Source organism: Gossypium hirsutum, chromosome A08 (genome assembly GCF_007990345.1).
Source record: "Gossypium hirsutum isolate 1008001.06 chromosome A08, Gossypium_hirsutum_v2.1, whole genome shotgun sequence".
NCBI lineage: Eukaryota > Viridiplantae > Streptophyta > Magnoliopsida > Malvales > Malvaceae > Gossypium > Gossypium hirsutum.
Window position 1 is genome coordinate 116,786,250 of NC_053431.1, and position 19,042 is coordinate 116,805,291.

Genomic DNA, 19,042 nt, shown 5'->3' on the forward strand with positions numbered 1-19,042 from the left:
GTATCTTCTTAATGGAGAGATATAACACCTTAATACGCAACTAACTCGACAAACACAAGCCATGTATCCTACAACTCATCATTGTAAATCTTACCCTTCAACTAACTCAATGAAAATTTTTTAAAGCCAGCCACTAAGAGAATGATGTTCCAACCACCACAAAAATTTTGAGCCTACCCTAATTATATGTCCCACATGATGCAAGTTGCTGATTAGTGATTGTAAATTCCCAATCAAGCGATACCAAGTGGGTTCCTCTAGAGCTTAGAGCCTAGAGACATATACGTGGCAACCAGCATTGGGGCGGCTAACCAGCAATGCCTAATGGTTCAAACAGGATAGAGCTCAAGCATATGAACAGGCAATGTGGTTCATATTCGACATAATTGTCAGCTTCTCAACCGTTCATACATTAACAGTTCCATTTCCACGTAATTTCCTAGCAAGACAAGAATCCATGATGGAACGACATTGATTTGCCGTTGAAAAACATTCGTCATAGTGATGAAAAAAAAGCTAAAATTCTCTAATCAACAATATGTTACATTGCCAACTTTTAGACATACAAACTTGGTATTTCAACATCAGGCGCAGTTAATTTCCTGGAATTGAAATATGGAATCTGAGCAGCTTTTAACTCTGCAATGCAATGGTTCATAAAAAGATTCTACAGTTCATCAGCATTTTTATTTTATAGGAGTAACAAGCATCATTGGTCAATTACCTCAAAACTGACTAACAATTAGGGGCTCAACCATTGTCCCTATCAATGAATTGAAGGTAATCCCTTTGCTTTTTCAAGATGATATATTTCATACAGAAAATGACCACCATGAGGAGAAATAAATGGGAAGAATTGATCAATTATCATTGGATGGAGAAACACAGATTATAAATCACAATCTACAAAGATGAAAGTTCATACAAACTCTGATATAAGGCTGAAGAATGTGAATCATGCATAGATTTAAGCTGCTAAGTAAGCAAATGAGTATGGCATGAACAGAAGATTGAAGTCAATAATAATCCAACATAAAGAAGTGGGAGAACTTTTTCTCCCAATTATAACAAATGTTTGAATAGAGTTTTTTTTTTTTAATTTTATCTGTCCATATCAATGTAGCAAAAGCATACTATAAGATTACAAACAGGGGAAAAAGTGAAAAAGAGAATTTTATTCTCTTAAACCACCCCCAATAGCAAAAGAAAAAAAAGAGCATCTAATCCTTTTTTCCCTTTTTTTTTTCTCAATTCTTCCTATACAATTCCAATCACAAATTTCATTTTTTTCCTTCCATTAAATCTAATCAAAAGCAAGAAATTATAATGAAGAATAAAAAAAGAGCCGCACCCATGTTTGTGACCTTATTGTCAGTGTGTAGTGACCTTAGATCTTTTCTTTGCTTCGCTGTAAAGCACAACTCCCATTATTGTAACAGCGAATCCGGCCATCCCCATCACGGTCACCGGATTCTTGAAGATCATAACCGACACAAACGCTGCTAATGCAGCTTTGGCATTTCCCAAAACCTGCAAAGTAAGGGCACTCGTATGTTTGGTAACCAAAAAATTTGTTAAGTTCACCAAATAAGCCACCGTAGCATTCCCAACCAACAAGAAAACAATGAAAGAATCAGTCTTGGCTTTCTCAAGTGTGATTCTTGCAACATTTCCTTCAATATATAGAGTAAACGGTAACAAAATCATTGCTGCCATAGGAGCCATATACAGCAGCAAGTTCATGGAATGTAGCTTCTCAGCTTCACTAGTTAACAAGATCCCTTGAACTACAGACTTTAAAGCACGACCAGCAGTAGAACCAACACAAACCAAGAACCCAAACAGGTTAAACAAAGGCTCACTGTTACTAGCCAACACAATCCCAAAAACCACAGGCAAAAGTGCACAATAAACCTCTGCAGATTCCTTCTTGCAAGTGATTAAGAAAGCGAAAATTGCAGTGAAAAAAGGGGTCGTGGCGCCAATAGCTTGGTTAAAAGACACTGGAATGTACCTTAAAGAAGTGTTCCCACACACGACGGAGAAACAAAAAATGGCACTCAAAGCAAATATTTTAAAAAACTGCTTCCTCGACAAAATATGTTGCCTTGGAACTATTTCAAGAAAGTTTATGGCTACGTAACTGTAACAAGCACATGAGATCATGTGGAGCATTGTGAGAAAGATTGGATAACGGTAGCCATAAAAGCTGAGGAGATACTTGTTGAGTAAAAGGACCCCAATGTTGGACGTGAACCATGAAGCAATGATCAGTGCCGTTAAGAGATTAGGAGAGAGATGTGATCCAACGCTGTAGATGCCGTTTCTCACCTCAGCTGTTGGGGTTGCCGGGATGTCCAAAAGTTGGTGGTCGGCAGTGGCGGTTGAGTCCAATCTTGGGTTGCTCATCCTCCTTGTAGTCCATGTTTGCGCCTCTACCATTTGAGTCCTTCGGGAGTGACAGTAAAGATGGTAGCTTTGAGCCAAAGTCTCAAAAATGAGAAAAGAAAGATTTTTTCTTTCCCTCTGTGCCACTTAGCTGGTTAGATCTGAAGGAGGGAAGGGAATGTTGAGGAAGATATGTTCGTAGAGGTGATCTGATTGGACGGTGAATAATTAGATTTGAGAAAATGGAGAAATAGGAGGCGTTGGATGGGAAGGAAGGGTAATGGAGGGAATAAAATAAAAACATAAAAGTAATATTAGTTAAGATTAGATATCCTCGTGAAAGCAGGTTGGAGATGGCTGGTGATGGATTCGCTTGCAAGACTCTTGTCTGAATCTGACCACATTTCTCATATTTTATTATTTTTATTATTTACTTCAAACTTATTACCGTCTCCCCGTCTTTCTTCTTTTTATATAACATTTCTTCCATCCCATCTAATTTGTTTTTAATTTTTTTTAATTAATTAAATTTAATAAAAAATATCTTATAAAATTATTTTACTCAAAATTTTTATTTTTTTCAGTTTGTATCCATAATTAATTTTTAAGAATAAAATCTCTAAATTGAAAAAATCTTACCAGTAAAACTCAATAGATAACAATTTTATTGAGATGGGGAATAATAAAAAAAAAAAGATAAAAGGGCTCGAGAATTATTTCCATCATCGGCCACTAGTCACTGAAAAAACGTACTCAATTGAGTACGTCAAATTTTTCATCAATTAGGTCTCTTGACAAATTATTTCCGTCATTGGCCATTAGTTTCCTAACATGACTGTTAACTATCATTGAGCTAGCCATGATGCTAAGATGGTGGTTTATGTTAGTAACAATTGTTGACATGGCATCACACGTGAGTAAAAAAAATTCTATAAAAAATTAAAAATATTATATTTTACATTTCAAGTTTAAAATAAACCTAGACAAATATTATAAATAGAAATAAAAATAAAAAATTTATTTGAAAATTTCACATCCATAATGAACCTAAAAAATCGTTTGTCTAGATTTATTCTCGATATAATTTTTTAAAGGGATAATATAATATTTGACCCTTGAACTTGACAACTAGAGTAACTTTGATACTTATACTTTTTTAGTCAATTTTGTTACTTGAACTTAGCCACTAGATCCATTTTGGTTCATGAACTTGGATTCTATCAAAACTTGATGATGTGACCAGTATTACTAGAACAATATTAGATCTGTCGGTTGGACTGGTTGGGCCAACAATCAATCGATATAACAGCCCAAACAAAGGGATTGAATCGATTGAATCAAAAACTGCTTGAAATTTATAAAAAAAAACAAGGACAAAAAATCGACAACTGAACAAGTTGAATCAGTTTAATAAATTTTTATTTTTTTAGATTTTTATGAATTTTTAATTATTTATTTAATTATTGTTTGGCCAATTCAACCAATCAATTATTAAAACATTAGATGTGGCACTTAAAGATTGTGTTATATCATCAAGCTTTTATAATTTCAAGTTTAAGAACCAGAATAGATGGTTATTATGTTTGAGTGGCAAAGTAGATCAAGAAAAATACGTGTACCAAAGTAGATCTAATTGTTAAGTTCAATTATAAATTTCATCCCTCTAATTTACGAAAACCAAGAAGTTAGCTCATCTTCTTTAATTTGCCAGAATTTGATCCTCATACTTTGTTGAAAACTGAGATTAGAACAATTATTAGTAAGCACATAAACTTGAATAGTTGATATTAGTTAATTTGTTGCATATAAATGTTGGAGCACTGATTTTTGTTAATTCATTGTATATAAATTACTAAATTATTGATTTTTAGGTAAACAATTTAGTGGTAAAGTTTAATAATGTTATCTAGTTGAAGTAAATTTTTAGTTTTTGTAAATTATTATGACCAAATTTCAATAAATTAACTTGTCAATTTTTATAAAGTGTAAGGATTAAGTTGATAATTAAACCTAATATACAACGTAACATATAACATGTTGAATAATTTTTAACAATACAATGAAAAAAGACACATGATAAAATGAGTGCAGAGGGTTTTGTAAGTAATTGAAATGATTTTAGGTATTTCAGAAGTTTAATTTTGATTATCTATATTACTATAGTTATAATACAATGGTAAATTTTAGTTTTGGTCCTTATGCTATGTTGACATTTTAAATTTAATCTATATATTTCAATTTTAACATAATTTGGTATCTACACTTTTATAATTCATTAGTAATCTAAATAATCACTATTGTTAACCATTTCAATTAAAATCCCAACACTAATTTTTATTAAGAATATTTTTTCAACAAAAAAAAATTATTTTACTTACATGAGTTTGAATGGATGTTTTTAAGAACAAATCTACATTAACATTTTAATTGAAATAGTTAAGAGTGTTAATTATTTGAATTAACTAATGTCATTGTAATAGTATAAAGACCAAATTTTGCCAACATAATGCCGAATTTAGCCCTTAATGTTTACATCTTTTGTTAATTTGACCATTATTATTAACCTTTTAAAAATAATCGAATTTTACCATCAACCATTCAAAAAGAGGCAAACTATTATTTTAATGGAAATACCGACTAAAATGTTAAATTTTTAAATATGGTAGTCTGTATAACAATTCATATGTATTTCATGTTATTTTTTAAAAAAAATTATGAAGTTTTTAAAATTTTCTTTTGAATTTTTTCTTTTTTAATATTTTTATAATTTTTAAATTATTTATTGATGCGACATAGAAGACAAATAGTGTCATGTCAACATAAAGTACACATGGGTTGTCATGCAAGTTGCCACACATTATTAAAAAAAATGTTTTAGTTAATATTTTCATTAAAAAAAGTGATTTATCTCTTTTTGAAAGTTTAATGACTAAATTAATTAAGGGTTAAATTGACAAAAAAAAATGTAAACATTAAGGGCTAAGTTTGACATTATGCTGATTTCGTTCAAAAAAAAAAAGGAAGTAAATCTCAAAATTTATACACACTAAAGGATCAAAACGATAATATGACTGAAAATACTCTATACCTAACACAAATTATACCAAATAAAAATATAGAAATTAAATCACAAATTTATTCACAATAAAGTGATTAGACCCATAATCTAACCGAAACCAAGCTATAAATAACACACTCATCCATATTATATATATATAGTATAATAAAAATTAAATACTTGTTACTATTCAATCTTTTTTTATGGATTTAATATATTGCAGACTGTTAAATTTATCATTCAACATTGATTCATAAGGCTATCAATGAGAGTCAAGAAATTATTCATTACCTAAATTTATTTTCATTTTAATACAAAATTCTAGTTGCTTATAACAATAAAAGCTTAAGATATTCAAACCAAATATCCATTAATATATTTAATTTTTTTTTAAAAAGGTAATTTAGTATCATAAAAGAATAATTTAATAAATTGTAATAGTTCCAATAATCTAATTAATGAAGAATTCATTCTAACTATATATGAAAGAAATTCCCTAAGGTGCTTTTCTTTTCCTTTTTCTCGGACATTATAAAATAAGTGTTAAATTACAAGTTTAATCCCTCTACTATTCTCATGTTTAGGATTTAGACTTTTTATTTTACTTTGACATAATTTGATCTTCTACTTTTACAATGACATTAGTTAGTTTAAAGAGTTAACTTCCTTAATTATTTTGGCTAAATTGAAGTGATTTTTTCTTAAAAACACATTTCTAATATTCAAAAAATCCATTTCGATATGATAAGTTTGAAAGGGTATTTTAAGAAAAACTTCAGCATGAGCATTTTAATTGGAATAATTAAGACTTTAATTATTAACAAGTGTTAACTGTAGTGGTAAGGCATATTGCAATCCCAATGAAAGAATTTGAGTTCAAACGTTGAAAATGTTATTGTTGGGAGTGGTAGCCATGATCCTCAAAAGGATTAGTCTTCATGGATCGTAAAACGTACATGAAGGATACCTTGAAAAAAGAAACTATATTGACTAGCTAATGATATTATAAAAGTACTAAAACATAATTATGTTAAATTAAAGTGTAAATACTAAATCCTAAATTTTAGTTAAAAATTGTGTTAATTTTAAAATAGAGTCATAACTTGATATAGAACTCTAAGCATAAAATAAGAAAAAAATTGTGATTATTATAGTTATAATTTAAATTACAATGATTAGTTAGAAAATGTTTATTGTAAAAAAGAAGTTCACTAATTTTATTAATATAAAATAGAGTTATTACTTAAATAGAATTTTAAGCATCTTAATGATCACTTAATTTATACTAGAGTTAATTAGTTATTGTTTTGAATAATATTACTTTGCACTAATTACATAAAGTAAAACTATATTGTATGTTGAATATGTTAAAAAAATGCTTTAATTATAATTTAAAAATTTTCTACTATAATATTTGAATTGATAACTTAATATATTATAATTACATTCAATAATTCAAATAAAAAAAATATTATTTTACATTAATTATCTCAATTAAAAATACAACATTTTAAAAGATTGATTAAATATTAAACGCATAAAATCACATACAACACATGTGACATTAGAAGCTAGTATTTTTTTAAAAAAATTTACTTTTTTTTATTTTTAATTTTTTTTTTGGTTAAAAATATTTTAATAAATTCATTTATTAATATAATTTTAAATAAAAACAAAATATAAAATTATTAACTTTCTTATTATTTTCTAATTATAAAATAATGATAATTTAATTACATACATTCATTTTCCATCTATTTTAGAAAATATTATAGAATATATGAATTATCATTTGATACATGGATGATGGAGTTCTTTTAATTTCATAAGGGGAGTTACAAAAATTGTTATTGTAACGCCCTAAAATTTAGGGGTTAGACGAAATGAATCATCAATAAATAAGTCTTAATCTTAACAGTTAAGAGCTTAAGATATTGCCTAAAAAACCAAGGTCCAAGCCTTACTCTTTCTATTTTTTCTCTATTATTTTTCAGCAACTAAGGAACAAATTTAATCTAGTACATATATTAGATGTGGTGGAAACAAACTAACATTGAGTAGTAGCCCAAGTAGTAAGGTCTTTCATTTTCCCTTGTTCAAGTCATGCTACTCTCTTCCCCATTTCTTTGTTTTAGATGGCAAGAAGGGCTATTTGCCCAATCAGCCCCTCAATTTTTGAAATCCTAAGTACTTAATATTTTTTTCCTAACCATACATTGATTTCAATTCCTTTTCAACCTTAAATTTAACTTTTTTTCTTCCCTTTCAAAACCCTTATCTTCTTGTATTTCCCTTTTTCCTTTTCATAAAAAAAATTCTACATTCTTTTGCTAAAAATTAACTTCTTGAAAACCCAAATCAAGATCAATTCCCGTTTGAACTCATTTCTTTATCAATCATCAAATTTACCATCAATAATCTTCGAAATTCCATCAAAGATCGGTAAGCATTCTAGTTCTAATTACGTAGAACCCTAAAATTCTAGAATAACATCGTTCTTGACAATCTTTCAAATTGATTTCGAATCTTTTACGAATTTTCCTCAAAATCTTGATAATTTCAATAAATTTTAAAAGTCAACATTAATTCTTGTGTATTTTTCGATCGAAAGACTCATTGTAGGTATCCCAAGCCAGACTTGAAGTGAGGATCATCGTGCAAAATCCCAAAAGTCAGGTGTGGGTTCTTTTATAAGAAAATTGAGGCAAAACCGAACCTAGCCTAAATCACATGGCCTACCACACAGGCATGTGGGCCACTAGTGTGGACTACATGACCCCATACACGACCATGCCACCCCTGAAACCCTAGGATTATGCTTCTCACACGGCCTAAAACCCCCTACACAGCCTGCCACACGACTGTGTCGTCCTTGTAGGTTGAATTTTTGAATTGGAAAATGGCCTAGCCATACGGTTGTGTACCCCTTCCATATGGCCCAAGGCTTCCCACACGGTCCGGTCACATGGCCATGTGTCCCCTAGAACCAAGAATTTACAATTTTGACCCAAAACTTTATGTTTTGATCAGATTAGCCCCTAAATAAGTTCTAAACTATTTTTAGTGAATTAAATTATGCAAATATGTCCTTGATGATATAATATATGCTAGAATCCATAATTGATCGATTTAATGTGGTATTTATGAATATTTGCATGAATCATGAATAGTATATGTTACCTTTGTATCTATATACTTGCGATCATATTTATGACATGCCCTATATTATTGTCAAATTGAGTACATGAAAACCTAGTTTTGCTATTGATTTTCCATGTGTTCACATATCGAATGCCATTATATGAGGTTACATTGAATAAGTCTTAATGCATTGTATGGGTTGGGACCATATGTACGGAGGAAGATCAATTAGTTTATTTGTAAGTAAAATGGCAAGTGCAGAGCATAGCCATTCGTCAGTTCTTATCTGCAAATTGTTGTGTATTCATAGCCAAATGGCAGATTCCATCTGTGGGTACTGCTGTGAATCCATAGCCAAAGGTTGATTTCAACAACAAGTTTATGTTGTAGTACAACAAAAAAAGTATGTTTTATCTGCAGGACTTTGTTGTGAACCCATAACCAAAGACGAATTCTAATCACGAGGACTTGCTGTGTGTCCACAACCGATATGATAGTTGTTATCTACGAACCAGTAGTGGTTTATCCACAATGTGACCTAAAGGTAGAGGAGTTCTGGGGAACTACTACTATGGGGTGTAGCGATGAGGTAGAAATTATTCTGTTTAAAACCTAAAATTGTATGACATAATTTAAATCATGTACATAAAAATTTGGAAATTATGTTATGATACATATGATTGAACCTATATTTATATGTTTATATATGCATGGAATATGATTATTGTGGCAATTATGATGATTTGATTATCCTGAAAACTGTTGTTATGATTTCTAATATACCAGTAATGGTTGGATTTGAAAAACTGATATTATGAACTGAATTGCTATTTTTAATTATTCTATGCAATGTTAATAAATGTGTCTTAATGAGTATCACATTGATTTTGTTGTAAATGGACTCACACTGGGCGTCAAAACTCACTTCCCCTTTAATTTCATCTTTACAGATAACTCATCAGGTTAAGACACAGGCACAAAATCCGAAGAGTCTCAACACAACCCATTTTATTTTCAGTTATTTTAGGCATAATCTTTTGCTTTGTTTTATCATTCAAAGACCGTAAAATTTTATTTGATCTGTGACATGGGATTTAGAACTTAGGTTGTCTTTATTGTTGCATTACATTTAATTATGATTTTAATTAGGACATTGAATTTTTACTATTAATTGATGATGTATGAACCTTGATTTTATTAAAAACTTGAGAATATAATCTTTTTTATCAAACTAAATAAATGCTTTGAATAAACTCTGATAACCTTGTTAGGCCATCTTGATGGTTGATTTGGTCTTCTGGATTCGTGTCTAATGTCTAGGTCTAGTTGGGAGGTTACAATTATATATTTCATTTATTTACTTTTTATTTTTAAAATATCAATAAAAGATATACTCCTTATTTTTAAAATTAAAATTCTCAACCGAAAATTTACCAAATAATTATTCAAATTTTCAATTTATTTAATATTAACAATAATTTAATACTATTTTGTTAGAAATAATTAATCCTTAATTAGGAACTGCTTATTTTTTTATATTTTAATTATGATCGGAAAGTCTAGGATTAATTAATTAATTATTTATTTATGTCTTAACTTGTATAAAGTCGTAGTTAAAATTCTTATTAGGCGCCAGTTTTAGTACAAGTTCAAATCGTGTTACCTCCAACCCATCACCAATTTTTTGACTTATAAATGTGAGAAATATTTAAGTATCAGGCAATTAGTTTGATAATTAAGAAAAAAGGTAAAATACATCTAAGGTCACTAAATTATTAGTAAGTTTGCGATTTGGTCATTTAACTTCAAAATGTTACAAAATGGTTGTTGAATTATTCGAAAATTTTCATTTAAAATCATTGTTGTATAGCCTTCTCTGTTTACACCGCCTGCACCAATTGAAAGCTCTCATTCCCTTTCTCTTCTACAATTTTTTGTTTTTTCACGAAATAGTTTTGAATATCATGAACTTGCGAACCAAAATTCAAACAACTTTATTCTCTGATCTCCAATATTGACAGTCATATTAGCTTGGGTCTGAGGCATATTCTTCTATTTATCAATGAGTATTAATCACTGTACCGATTGTTGAATCTTTGCTTGGAGCTGACTACTTAGACTTTAAAAAAAAAACTTAACAACTTAATGATTTAAATAAAACTTTCTAATAATTTAATAACTTAAATGATAATTTTTAAATAATTCAATAATTATTTTATAATTTTTTTAACTAAAGGATTAAAACTTACTAACGGAAAAAAAAGAGTAGAGTAGGGTCGATCAAATTCAAAGGGTGTAGGCTCATCGTCCATGAACCATGCTTTAGCCGAAAGAGGTCTAATCATCATGAGTTTTATGTTAAGCCTTTACGTTCAAGCATTTGAAATTTGAAGAACCTATAAATCTTGCTCTTTAGTCTTTATCAGTCTAAGCATATGCTTTAAATTATTTAAATATCTTCTTAAAATTTAATTAAACTATTTTATTCATATGTTTTATCTTATCCAAAATTGATGAAATCACCTTATAAAATAATTTATATGCTTCTTATTTTTGATCTCGTATTAATAGAAAATAGTAGTCAAGGTTGAATTTGTAGCTGTGGATCCAATTTCTTTGATCAAGTTACCATTTTTATGGACCGAGGTGGGTTCACAACTCTACCAAGCAAACCTAATCATAATCACCATTAATGTCTCTCACATCTAAAAATGCAGTACATCAAAACAAAATCACCAAACTCTGGCAAAATCTTCTAAAGCTTTAAATTTTACCTACAAACAAACGTCTATCAAAATCTGTCATATTAAAATCTTTTTTTTCCTTCTATAATAATTCTTGAAACTGTGGTGAAAGAGGTACAGCTTTCGAATCACCCCCTCGCAGAAGAGCAATGTTCGGAGAAAACCCAGTAAAACTGGAAGAGAGATTGCTGCCATTACCACTATTATTACTGCTATCCACTTGAAGAGAAATGGAGAGGTTGGTATTGGCATTGTTGCGGCTAATACTAGTTCTAGTTACTTGAGAAGCTTCCACAAGCTTTGTTGAACGTTGACGACCTCTATGCATGTGTCTCTCGCAGTACTTGTGATCTGGGACGGCTTCTTTGCTACATCTTGTAGAATGAAAGTAAAAAGAAATTGCTCATGTATTTGATACAAAAGATACTGTTATATACAAGTGGAAATGAAAAAATAACAGAAAGAGGATAACAGAAAATATAACTGCTAACTGCTAACTAATTAACAAGATTTTAAATAAAGCTATATGACTAACAGCCCCCCTCAAGCTAGTGAGTGGATAGGAAACAGTCCTAGCTTGGACAAAATAGACTGAAAAGGAGCAGCAGCAAGGGCTTTAGTGAAAATATCAGCAAGTTGGTCCTTGGAAGAACAAGGAAGTAGTTTAACAACACCGGACAACACCTTTTCACGAACAAGATGACAGTCAATTTCGATGTGTTTAGTACGTTCATGAAATGTAGGATTGGTAGCAATTTGAAGAGCAGAACTGTTGTCACAAAACAGAGCAGTAGGGCCAGGAAGAGATAAATGCAAGTCACATAGAAGAAATCGAAGCCACTGAATTTCACAAGCAGTAGATGCAAGGGCACGATATTCTGCTTCGGAAGAGGATCGGGATACAGTGCTTTGCTTCTTAGCTTTCCAACTAACAAGAGAATCTCCATTAAAAAGGCAATAACCAGTTACAGAACGTCTTGTAAGAGGACAGCCAGCCCAGTCCGAGTCACTAAAGGCCTTCAGTATAGGTGCGGAAGAAGCAGAAAAGAAAAGTCCAAAATCAAGGCAGCCTTTCAGGTAACGGAGAACACGATGAGCAGCTTGAAGATGAGCAACTATGGGCTGATCCAAAAACTGACTCAACTGCTGGATTGCAAAAGCGATGTTAGGTCGAGTAGAGACAAGATACAGTAGACGACCAATGAGTTTTCTGAAGATAGTATTATCAGGAAGCAATTCGTCAGAAGCATCACGAGGGAGTTTGGTAACCATAGGAGTCATAATAGGCTTGCAATCAGAGAAGCCAAAGTCAGACAGGAGGTCAAGAGTATACTTTCGTTGACAAAGAGAAATGCCAGCAGAACTGCGAGCAACTTCAAGACCAAGAAAATACTGCAGATCACCTAAATCCTTTATGCTGAAAGTAGAATCCAGAAAATCTTTTACTCGTGTTATTTTATTGAAATGATCACCAGCTAGAATAACATCATCAACATAAACTAGTAAGGCAGTGAAAGAAGTGTCATTCTTTTTAACAAACAATGAGAAATTTGAAGTAGATTGAACATAACCAATAGAAGTGAGAGCTGTTGTGAGTTTAGCAAACCATTGGTGACTTGCTTGCTTTAGGCCATATAACAACTTTTGCAATTTACAGACCTTATGTGGAGTAGAGGAAGCAAAACCAGGGGGCAAAACCATATAAACTTCTTCAATCAAATCTCCATGCAAAAACGCATTATTGACATCAAGCTGGTGCAAAAACCAGTTCTTGGAAGCAGCAATAGCAAGCAGTAAACGAACAGTAGTAAGCTTGGCGACAGGGGAAAAAGTATCAAAATAATCGACTCCCTCGGTTTGTGTAAATCCCTTGGCAACCAAGCGAGCCTTGTAACGCTCAATAGAACCATCAGCTCGATATTTCACTCGATAGACCCATTTACAGCCAATGGCAGTCTTGCCTGGAGGTAAATCCGTAATGATCCAAGTGTTATTTTGTTCAAGAGCAGAAATTTCAGCTTGCATTGCTTTTTGCCAATGAGGAATTTTACTAGCTTGTAAATATGTAGTTGGTATAGAAGAGGCATTAAGAGCAAGGGTAAAGGGTGTAGAGTATTGACAATGATTGGTAGCAACATTGCTTAAAAAACAGTGATATTGGTCTAAATATGATGGTGGTTTCCTAAGACGAGGTGGCCTAGAGGGTTGCGAGGGTACGGGAGGTGAAACCTGTGGTTGAAGTGGCAAATCATAAGTAATGGAGGGGTCAAAGGTTAATTGTGGGATGGAGGAGGAAGAAGATGGTTGAGAGGAAAAAGGAAAAACATACTCATGAAAATGAACGTTTCTTGAGACAAAAATGACATGAGTTGACAGATCAAAAAGAATGTAACCTTTGACATGTGGTGGGAATCCAAGAAAAACACACTCACGAGCTCGAGGATCAAATTTGTGGCGATGAGCAGTAAGGGTGATTGCAAAACAAAGACAGCCAAAAACCCGTAGGTGCTGAAAAGATGGTTTAGTTTGGTATAAATGGTCAAAAGGAGTGAGGTTAGCTAAAAGAGGTGTTGGGGTGCGGTTGATAAGAAAAACTGAATGAAGAGCAGCATGTCCCCAAAAATGCTTAGGTAAACCAGCATGAAATAATAGAGCTCGTGAGACATTGAGAATATGTTGGTGCTTACGTTCAACAAGACCGTTTTGTTGCGGGGTTTCAACACAAGAGGTTTGATGAATAACGCCTTTGGAAGCATAAAAAGCTGGAATGGCAAACTCACTGCCATTATCAGTTCGAATGACTTTAATTTTGGATGAAAATTGAGTTTCAACAAGGGTAAAAAAATTCTGAATATGGGTACGAACTTCAGATTTTGTTCTTAATAAGATAATCCAAGTAAAGCGACTGAAATCATCAACAATAGTAAGAAAGTAACGATGACCAGTAATAGAAACAATATCGGTTGGGCCCCAAATATCCATATGAACAAGGGCAAATTTTTCATTGGATACAGAAGTGCTTACAGGAAAGGATATTTTCTTTTGTTTTGCCAAATGACAAGCTTTACAAGGTGCATTAGGTGATATGGGCAAGGAAGGTATGTAAGGAGAAAGTAGCTTCAATCTGGAGTCAGAAAGATGACCGAGACGAGGATGCCAAAGGGAACATGACGTGTTGGTAGCTGATAAGGCAATTGGTGAGGTAATAGAGAGAGTTTGAGCTGGTGAGTCCAAAATATAGAGACCATGTAGAACTTTAGCTGTACCAATCATCGTCAAAGATGGAAGGGCCTGTAAAGAGCAATAAGTTTTGTGAAAAGTAAAAGAGCAAGGTAGTGTAGCAGTGAGTTTGGTTACAGATAAAAGATTGAAAGTAAATTGGGGAACATAAAGAACATTAGTAATGTATAGGCTATTACTAAAAATGACTGTACCAGAAATTCGAGCACAAACTTTGGTACCATTTGGAAGATTAATATATACTGGTTTAATGGAATGAAAAGAGGCAAAAAAAGATAAAGAGTGTGTAATGTGATCAGTTGCACCAGTATCAATGATCCAATGGTGGGGTTGAAAAGAAAAGAGGTTACCTGAAGATACAGAAGGCTGTAAAGGTAAAGAAGAGGTGGTATTGGTAACATGAGTAGGGGAGGTAGAAGATGGAAGCAATGTAAGGAGCTGCTGTAACTGATCTTGTGTCAAAGTAACAGGAGAATCAGGTGGCAAAATAGCAACAGACTGTGAAGCGTCCAAAGATGGTGCCTCACCATCAGTAAGTACTGCGTGTGCACGAGAAGTCCGACCACGAGACTTGTAACCAGGTGGATAACCATGCTTCTCATAGCATGTATCAACAGTATGCCTGGATTTGCCACAAAAGGTGCACTGCCGTGAGTCAGAAGCCGATTTCGGCTGAGATTTCCTTGAAGAAGGATGTTGGCGCAGTGTGTTACTGACAAACAGTTGGGAAGAGCTAGCAGCAAGTAGGTGACGTTCTTGTTGAATAACCAAAGAAAACGCTTTGTTGATCGTAGGCAACGGATCAATGAGCATGATTTGAGAACGAACAGCAGCAAAACGATCATGGAGACCTTTAAGGAATCGAATCACATAATCATTATCATGATACTTTTGAAGAGTAGCAAAAACACCACAAGAGCAAGATGTGGGACAAGAACAAACTGGAATTGGTCTAAAATTCATCAATTCATCCCAGAGGATCTTTAACTCAGTAAAATAATCAGTGACTGAGCGATCATCTTGTTTGAATGCATTGATTTCTTCTTGAAGATCAGAAATGCGGAAAACATCTCCCTGAGAAAAACGTTCCCGGAGATCGCGCCAAACATCAGAAGCAAAATCAAGCCAAAGAACACTGTTCATGATCGAAGGTGAGATGGAATGGTGCAACCAAGAAAGCACCATAGTATTACATCGTTCCCAAGCTGAGTAAAGAGGGTCTGTTCGAAGCGGAACTGTGATGGTGCCATTAACAAACTGGAGCTTGTTCTTGGATAAAAGTGCCATTGTCATTGCTCGAGACCAAGAATGATAATTCGAGCTTGATAGGACGGGAGAAACAAGAACCAAAGCTGGGTTTTCATTTGGATGAAGATAGTATGGACTAGAAGGTAATGTATGATCATGGAGGGCCATCGTAGGAAAGGAAAATCAAGAAGAAAATTGTTTGGAAAACAAGAAAGGACAAGGAATTATAATAGAGAAATATCACATCTGATACCATGTAGAATGAAAGTAAAAAGAAATTGCTCATGTATTTGATACAAAAGATACTGTTATATACAAGTGGAAATGAAAAAATAACAGAAAGAGGATAATAGAAAATATAACTGCTAACTGCTAACTAATTAACAAGATTTTAAATAAAGCTATATGACTAACACATCTCCATTTCTTCCCATCTGTTCGTCTACATCTTCCTGGCTCTGGATCTACCCCATTCTTATACCCCAACTGCAAGGGTCCACAACCCAAAACTGCACCAGAAAGGGAAACTTTATTAGTGCTAGAAAAATACTGTAGGGACAAGAGAGATATTTGTTTGTTTGGGGGTACTTACAACCGTAGTAAAGTTGATAAGGACTGCCGTGGAGGCCACCAAGAGAACCAGCAACACTTTTCCATATAGGAAGAAGTAGATGATGGGGAACAGGAAGGCCAGCTTCCATGTACTTGTAGATGAGAGATTGAAGCTGTAACTCCTGGAGTTGAAAGATTGTGAACCCACAGGATTTAGTGATCCCAGTTTGTGTATGACCGGACCCACATCCAAGCTCGAGACCTAATCCAATTGGAGGTGACCCTTCTCCTCCACTCAATCTATTACTCTCCATGTTCCCCGAATCACCCAAATTTGTAAGTCCTATCCCTGAAAATAAAAAAAAAATTGAGAAAAAGAAGTAATGTGGGCGTGAGAGCAAGAGGGACAAAGAAAGTTTACCCAGGTCTGAAAAATGGCCAGTCTTGAGAGGTGATGAGTCTTGGGGCTCCATCTCTTGCGTATGGGCACAATTCAGTGGCAAACAAAAGGATGCAATTGCAACAAACAGTGAATTAACAGTAAAGGTTAAAAGATTTTTTTAAAGTCAGAAAAATTCAGTTGATGGCAGAGTAATGGGGTATCCTCCTAAATGTGTATCTGTAACAAAAGGAAAAGCCATGAGACTTATAAAAGAGACAAATGCAAGAATGACAGAAACCAAGCACGCCCGAGTTGTGTTTAAAAGAAATGTTGGAGAGATGGATAGAGATGAAAGTGAGACTGAAAGTCATCTGACATGTCAGGTTGCTGTGCAGGTGTTTGCAGAAACAAACGCGGTTGTCGGGTCATGACTCGTGACAAGTGGGGGGGGGGACCCGCATTATGACAAACCCTCGTCCCTTGTTTTCTTCCACTCACGAACATGCACCACTTCATCATAACAATTAGAACTAAATCACAACGCGTGAGCGCGCGACACCTTAATGTTTTGCGCCTGCACATGGACGGGGGAACTGCAGAGGATTTGGTCAGTATTGTATCGTTATTAAGTATTTAAAAAAAATTGAAAATAGATTATCATTTAAAAGAATTGATATTTTATTTTGTGTTCGGTTTTTAAAGGGATTTTCAAAAGTTGTTTTTAAGTAAAACAAATATAATAAATGGGTGCATAAATATTATGCATCATAATTCTCCATATCATTAATGAGGAAAAAAATAAAAAAAAATTGAAAGATTTTTTAATAAATACTTAAAATTTTATTGAAATATAATTAAAATTAATTATAATTTCTAACCATTATCTCTTAATAATAATATTGAGGTTTTAACTTAGAGTTTTAAAAATTGAAGACGGCTCTTTTTCTTGTTCTTTATTATTATTGGTGTAATTTAATTTTATTATATGATTTTATTACACTGTTTAAACTTAGTTTATATGATTATAAATTTTGAGAAATTTAAGAATTATTTTAAAATTTAAACTCTTTTAATGATGGGGTACTAACTTTAAAAAAACTTCTAATATTCATATTATTGATGAGTTTCTTTGAAAAAAAAAATTGTTAAAGATAATTACCTCCTGCTTCAATTAATATATGAAATTTTATGTAAATTTAAATAAAAATTTTAGGATTTTAGTTAAATCTTCACTTCAATTTAATTTTAACTCCAAATCTAAACCTTAATCATAAAAATTTCAATAAATTTTCTAAGATTTGATCAACCTCAAAGCATTTTTTCTTTTATACGTTAATACATAAGGAGGAAAGGGAGAATTATAATTAATTTTAATTAGCCTTAAATAAAATTTTAAGTATTTATTAGAAAGTTGTTTAATTTTTTTAATATTTTACTTATTAATGATGTAAATAATTGTGGTGTATTGATGGTACATAAAGATTGTCAGTACATAAAATTTTACAAAATAATTAATTTAGAAATGGAGTTTGAATATTATTTAAATCAGTTTTTCCCTTTAAAAAGAAAAAAAAAATGCCGACTCTAAATTTGGAGTTTCCACCTTCATGTTGCTGTAAAATTTGAAGTTTCCAACTCTTCATTTACTTGTGGAACCATATTATAGTTCAAAAACTGCCAAAAGGAGGTCAAAGCATACCCATACTTATTAAATATGAATAAAAATATTCTGTCCTTTTGCCTGCCCCTACCTATGCCTCACCAATGTTATTAGTCCACGTTTACAATTAAATTTTACGTTCTGCTTTTTCCTTTTGCCCAAGTGTCAGTCTCAATAAAGCTGGGTTGCTTAAGTTTCTTTGCATTTTTCAAACTTTTCAAGTTTTAGTCTTAACAAAGATGGACGGCTCAAGTTTCATTTTTAGTTCAAACTTTTTTACGTTTCAGTTTTGTTATTATGGAGTACAATAAAAGAGAAGGAGAAAGTGAAGTAATGGAGGTTGATTCATCTGAAGAGGTCGAGAACTAATTGAAATTAAAACAAAAGGATAAATTAACTTAAGACAATTACTTAGAGTAATTTTAAAGAGCTAAAAGATCAATTCCTTCTACATCGTTCCTTAAGGTATTTATAGAGAATGTCCTTTTGTCCATTGATGTGGTGTGGTTAAATAAACATTCAATCACACTAAATGCGTAAAGTGTACATCATAAGACTTTACCAATATGAGGTTATTGTGCCTAAATAGACTTCTTATCATGTCAAAAGTGTGTTCACATTAAGAAAAT

General features: G+C 32.4%; 2 protein-coding genes across 2 annotated transcripts; both read right to left on the reverse strand.

The window, feature by feature from the left end:
* Nucleotides 1–1,033: 1,033 nt before the first annotated feature.
* LOC121204643 (probable sugar phosphate/phosphate translocator At1g12500) lies at nucleotides 1,034–2,755 on the reverse strand. Its single transcript, XM_041074877.1, has one exon. The coding sequence runs from the start codon at nucleotides 2,440–2,442 to the stop codon at nucleotides 1,372–1,374; it is 1,071 nt and encodes a 356-aa protein (XP_040930811.1). The 5' UTR covers nucleotides 2,443–2,755; the 3' UTR covers nucleotides 1,034–1,371.
* An 8,643-nt stretch (nucleotides 2,756–11,398) lies between these two features.
* On the reverse strand, nucleotides 11,399–17,130 carry LOC121204644 (growth-regulating factor 10). Its single transcript, XM_041074878.1, has 4 exons — nucleotides 16,793–17,130; nucleotides 16,412–16,720; nucleotides 16,238–16,328; nucleotides 11,399–11,705 (listed from the first exon to the last, which is right to left on the reverse strand). The coding sequence occupies exons 1-4, from the start codon at nucleotides 16,842–16,844 to the stop codon at nucleotides 11,414–11,416; spliced, it is 744 nt and encodes a 247-aa protein (XP_040930812.1). The 5' UTR covers nucleotides 16,845–17,130; the 3' UTR covers nucleotides 11,399–11,413.
* Between the last annotated feature and the right edge of the window lie 1,912 nt (nucleotides 17,131–19,042).

Excerpts from the sequence above, each read along its gene's own strand:
- LOC121204643 (XM_041074877.1), bottom strand. The coding sequence starts at position 2,442 with ATGGTAGAGGCGCAAACATGGACTACAAGGAGGATGAGCAACCCAAGA.
- LOC121204644 (XM_041074878.1), bottom strand. The coding sequence starts at position 16,844 with ATGGAGCCCCAAGACTCATCACCTCTCAAGACTGGCCATTTTTCAGAC. Across the intron at positions 16,721-16,792 it reads TGGCCATTTTTCAGACCTGG|GGATAGGACTTACAAATTTG; the intron begins GTAAACTTTCTT and ends TTTTATTTTCAG. Across the intron at positions 16,329-16,411 it reads TTATCAACTTTACTACGGTT|TTTTGGGTTGTGGACCCTTG; the intron begins GTAAGTACCCCC and ends TTTCTGGTGCAG.